General features: G+C 35.5%; 1 protein-coding gene across 4 annotated transcripts in view; it reads right to left on the bottom strand.

Annotated features, from left to right (window-relative positions):
* The window catches only part of LOC120539522 (coxsackievirus and adenovirus receptor homolog), a 43,303-nt gene extending 38,280 nt beyond the window's left edge, over window positions 1–5,023 (bottom strand). For 2 of the 4 annotated variants that reach the window (XM_039769664.1, XM_039769662.1), the window contains exon 1: window positions 4,339–4,529. Coding sequence is in view for 1 of the 4 variants with exons in the window: in XM_039769661.1 (XP_039625595.1) it covers window positions 4,343–4,347 (5 nt within the window). In the remaining 3 variants the exon portion in view is untranslated. Of the gene's footprint in view, window positions 1–4,338; window positions 4,531–4,961 lie in introns of those variants that run through there. The other 2 variants (XM_039769663.1, XM_039769661.1) reach the window with 2 other exon arrangements.
* Window positions 5,024–6,000: the final 977 nt, after the last annotated feature.

Below are 6,000 nucleotides of genomic sequence, written 5' to 3' on the forward strand. Positions count from 1 at the left end.
AGCCATAAAGCGTTAAAGAAGTGATTGGCCAAACCACACATGCCTGCATGTGAATGTGTTCTCATAGCCAGTTCCCCCATCAATACCCTGGGGCTTCTTCACCACATTACCGTGCTTAGCTACATCCTTTCAAGGCTGAGTGCACACTTTTCTATTTTACAATGGCACACTGCTACAGACCCCAAATGCATTTTATTACACCTTCCTTCACAAAGTATTCATAGATCAGAAAATGTTTATTATGATATTATCAGAGAGGACCCAAGCAAGATGCTTTAAACAAATTACTTTTCAGTTGGTTGTGCACACTGAGTTTCCATAAGATACTGAATTACCTTATTCCACTATAATTTTAAAATTCATGTATTGAAGTTTAACTGAGAGAAATTGTTCAGAATGTTTATACTTCATTATATATTCAAACAAATATATAATAAGGTTGATAAAGCTTCCTGTATGAACCCAAAACAGAACATCTTCTTTAGAGAAAAAAAGAGAAAAGTAGTAACTCTAAATTTCTCCTTGTAGTGTTATACATATTTTCTTTGATTGCTTTCACCTTTCATTCAGTTACACAAAACAAAAGCCCTGTTTATGTTTTCATTTGAATGAAAGCACATTTACATTGTCTGCAGATAAGATGGAATGGAATGAAACCAGTTAAACCTAACAAAAAATGCCCTGAAAGTAAAAAAGGCTAAGCAGCACCTGATGGACATCTCTAGCAATATCCTTGGGCAGAGAAGTCTTGTGTCATTTTATGGTAGTACAAGTGGGCAGTTTCAGTTGAACACTTTCCCCAAGGCATTTAAAGATTTTCTTCAAAAGATTTTGAAAGACACCCCAAGCAGGGCGTGTTGTCTCTCCACACCTAGCAACCACACAAACAAAGACCATGAAGTTTAAAGCACATAATGTAGCATAATCTGCTGAACATCTCCCATAAATTATAGATAAATAATACATCTTATTGGCTGGAAGTATTGAAAGCATCCATTTTCTGAAGGTAGGACTTTTAAAACAGGGTGACTGGGACCCAGGACCTATGCCATCAGCACTGAGTGTAAGGCAGTAGCCAACTTTAGATCATGGAACAGTCAGCTTGAGGGCAACTCATTGAGCTAACACACACTGACCAATGAATCAACTCTACATTTGGTTTGGATGTTTTTGGAAAACCAAATAACCTTGGTTAAGCTATGGAACTTGGGAGCTTTGAGGTATCAGCACTAGCTACTGTGTTGCCCATCAGCAAAATCACTTGGTCAGAAAATGAATGCAGCCATTTTTGATCTTAATATATCACTAAATATTTTTGATATACTATTATGATTAACGTTTCCTCCCACAGTCCAAAGACATGCAGGTTAGGTGGATTGGCGATTCTAAATTGGCCCTAGTGTGTGCTTGGTGTGTGGGGGGTGTTTGTGTGTGTCCTGCGGTGGGTTGGCACCCTGCCCAGGATTGGTTCCTGCCTTGTGCCCTGTGTTGGCTGGGATTGGCTCCAGCAGACCCCCGTGACCCTGTATTCGGATTCAACGGGTTAGAAAATGGATGGATGGATATTATGATTAACACAGATTAGGTTTCATATGGATTTTTAGTGCAGAAGTTATGCTAGATTAATAAGTAAAGATAAATTCATCCATACATTCATTGCCTGAGCACAAATCTAAGGTCACATCGGGCTGGAGAAAATCCAAAATAGGAACCAAACATGAACACCATGGCTGTCCATTGCAACATGCATTAATTTATACACACTCAGCCTACCCTGTCAACAAACAAAGTCCATGCAGACTGTGACTAGACCTAAATTTGAATCCACTCTTTCAAAACACATTTCCAGCAGCTCTGACCACTCTGTTAATATGATGCTCAACAAAAACCTTCAGATTAGGTACCTATAGTATACATCTAGAGTATTAGTCACATATGTATTATGTACAAAGGCTTCTTTGGGCCTTAATAATACTTACAAAAAAACAAACCTTTGTGTAGTGCGTCATAGTAAAAATTTCATTTTGGTGGCTTAGGTATAGCATTCTGTATTTCAGGATAACATTTCTAAATCCTTAATGTTTAGCAAGACCAAATGAAGCTTTCATATTCACAAGTAATTTACCAGCATATCACAAGCTTTTAATATGCCACACTGCAATGACCATTGATGCCTTGAACTACACGTTATTAAGAACAAAAACAGCCTTTGTTAAGGTCTTATAACAGTATGTGACTAATAGCTGCATTATAGGTAATGCCTAATCTATAGAATTAACTGACATTTTCTCTTAAAAAATAAATGATAAGAATCTACCACAAAAATTTCTGTTTTCCCACACAATATACTGATAATTAAAAACTTTAATGAAATTTAAAAATAAGTAACTGTGTACTTTAACGAAAAGTATTGTTTACAAGTGTGCATACTTATATTTTTAAAGCTGTCGATAAAATATGTTATTTAGCAAAGGTAAATAAAAATATTCTAATGAGTAATTTTTCACATTAGCTCTTGTTACAGAGTGATTTGTTGTTTCACTGAAACTACATCTAAACATTAAATGAGTCATAAAATTAAGGTGAAAAATGTGCACTTACCAGTAACATTTTCTAATTATCTAGCAAGTTCATCATAGCAATGATTTGTGCTAGAGGGAGAATTAATTACTAATTAAGTACATTGCATTGGAATTAGATAACCGAAACTAACGTGTTACTATATATATATATATATATATATATATATATATATATATATATATATATATATATATATATATATATATATATATATAAAACGCTTAAAGGGTAGTGTGGTGACACAATAATTAGTGACAAAGCCATCAGTAGGCTGGGTTCACGTCGCAATTTGGGCAGTGTCGGCTTGGAGTTTTCTCATCCTCCCGCTGTCTGTGTTGGTTTCCTTACAAATAGTCGACTTTTCCACTCACATACAAAAGACATTACTGTTAAGTTAACTAGTGTTCTTGAACTGGAAGTGTAGGTCAGTATGTGTGTACCCTGTGATGTCCAGCGCTGATTCCTGCCTTACACCCAACACTCTGTGACCCTGACAAGTGGGCTTTGAAATTTCTTTTTATATTTATACATTTAATAAATACATTGTATTATTCACAAATACATAAACTACTTTTTACAAAAGGTTGCTTTTATTTTTTGCCTGTGCTTTTTTAAAAACACATGATATGTAATGTTTATAGAATTATTTTTTCACACAGTATTGTTCCTTTTGACTTGCAGTCTACTCATCTAAGATTAGATACTAAAAATACTATATGAGGCTTTAATTTTGCTAAAAGTAATCAAAAACATCAGAACACGGAAAACTGTTATCTCCCTTAGATCTTAACAAGAAAACAACAGGGTATTCTCCCTTTAAGAACCATCTTTTTTCTGTAGAGTAACTGGAGGTAGCGCACCATAATGGGTCCTATTTCTCTTCTAAAGTAAATTGCGCCCTCTTGTGTACAACTTGTGCAATAACACGTGCAAGTGTTCCCAAATACTGTACCTGCCAAAAGGGTATCCTTTTAAGGGACATGAGTGTAATCTACTACAGAGAAAGCTTTTAATCTTCAACAAATTAACATGTCTGTCTGTGAATACACTCCTGTAAGCGATATCTTAGCTATCATGCTTCGGGAGAACGTGCATGTCTTCAGAGATTAAGTTAGTTAAGACGAAAAAATCAATGTTTAGCCCGATAAAAAGCGAGTGACACCAAGTCAAGCACAGTAAATACATGCAGACGAGTATAAAAATATAAAATATCAATCGATTCACAGAAACATTCATATGATCGTTGAGCATGTCTGTTCATTAGCTATTCTTTCTATATACGGGACAGCAAAAACAAGTACTTCCCTTTTCGTTCAGCTGAAAAGGGGGAAGTTTTACGGATAAACAAGGTGCTATTCATGTGCAGCCCTCGAGCTATTTACCCAGTCCAAAGTAATCATACATAAAGGCTGTTATCCGTTTCCGTTTCTACTTTTTCAAAATCTTGCCGGTTATTATCGAGAGTTAGCTGTAAGCATGGCGGTCCATCACACTCAGTCTTAAAAATAAGAACATTCATTTCTAAAGCAACATTTTTATACACAGGATGCAGCTCAAAATACTTTACAAAATATCAAAGAAATAACTACAAGAAGCTCAAACAGCGTCAGTCGGTGCCATTAAAAAACGTATTTTGGATTTTTTTTTTAAAATCAGCCATGGAAGAAAGTCAAATGCTCCTCGTACAATATAATGCCCCAACGTGAAATAACAGTAAGTGCGCACACCACACTGTCATATCAGACCAGAACATACCTACAGCATACAATGCCTTCGATCGATTGTCGTGTTGTCTGTGGTGTTTTCTCGACTGCTAATGTCCGCTAAAGAGGAGCCAGAAGTTCAGAAGGTGCCGCGATCTACCAGGTCCTGCGACAACAAGCGCACACGCAACACGCAGGTGATGAGCTGTAGATAACCTGTGGCACACGGGAGCGCGCACCAACTAGGTTTCTGTATTGTCCTCGCCTTTGCGTTTCCGAAACATAAACAATGCTCAAACACCACACCTAAATTTGAACGCCTTCTTTTTCTCTTTCTTGTAATTTTGAAGTTGTCGTGTTATGCATAAATGTGATTGATTATCGGAAGCTGTAGTTTACCTTTCCTTATAATTTTTCAATATTAATGAAGATTATTACATGCGAATAAAAACAATCGAAATTAATGCATGAGGTTCGGTAAAGAGGACACTATTATTCTTTTCACTGAAAGTAAAATAAAAACAAGAATACTAAAGAATTATTAAAAATAAAACTAAAGAAGGAAAGAGAGTTTTGAATTGCACGTTATTAATTAATAATCACCAAATCATTTACATTATCATAAATAAAGAAACACACAACTGATTATAAAGGAAAGGTAAATACCTAACTCACGTTTCAAATACTGCGGTAGACTGGCTCCCTGCCCGGGGTTTGTTTCCTGCCTTGTGCCCTGTGTTGGCTGAGATTGGCTCCAGCAGAACCCCGTGACCCTGTGGTTAGGAAATAGCGGGTTGGATAATGGATGGATGGACGTTTCAAATAAAGGAAATCAAATCATTATCCTCAAGTTTACAAACTGCCTCATTAGTAAATCATCCTTTCAGAAAGAAAGAAAGAAAGAAAAAGAAAGAAATGTATTAAACATAATGAATACTTTGTTGTTTTAAGTTTACTTCTTACTCCTCATTTGTGTTTGGTTCCTGTTTTGCACCCAGTGCTTCCATTATTGGTTGAAATGATCAGAAAGAAATAAATTGCTTTCATAAGAAACTTACATTTCATTTTCCCAGTGACATCGTGAGGCTACTCTCTCACAATATCATTGCTCTATTGTATTTGTTTTCCAGGGACAACTTACATATGACTATTTAAAACTATGCTTTTTTGTTGATTAGAAAAGTAATGCTTTACTTACATTGGAAATGTTAACAAATCCAAGTAAAACATCAATGGGGAGGATACATAGAAAATAATGTCTAATTTGACCTTAATACTGTAAAAATGTATTATATTGTGTTGTCATTACAGCCAATATCAAACCAATAAATACAAATTTCAAGAAAATTATGCACAATGCCTTAAAAATCAATTTCTATTGAGAACACAGCAGTGTCATTTCCCATGGAATAAATGAGCAAATGAATAAGATCTCAAAGACACTAAGCATTTCATTTATATCTTCATCTTGAAGTACTCACCAGCATCATGGCCTCTACAGTGGCTGTGCTCAGTTTGACTTATAATGGTCTTTTCCTACTGACTATTGTACCCAGAAGTTGATTTTTTTTTTTTAAATCTTTGTTTATTGTCATTTTGTTTCCCATACTCATTTGCAATATGTTGAAACTTACATTCTTTTGTTTGTTACAAAGGTTAGGACTGCTACTTCAGAGTTTCGATTTTAAATCCCAACCTAGTCTCTGTGTGCATC

Source organism: Polypterus senegalus, chromosome 11 (genome assembly GCF_016835505.1).
Source record: "Polypterus senegalus isolate Bchr_013 chromosome 11, ASM1683550v1, whole genome shotgun sequence".
NCBI lineage: Eukaryota > Metazoa > Chordata > Cladistia > Polypteriformes > Polypteridae > Polypterus > Polypterus senegalus.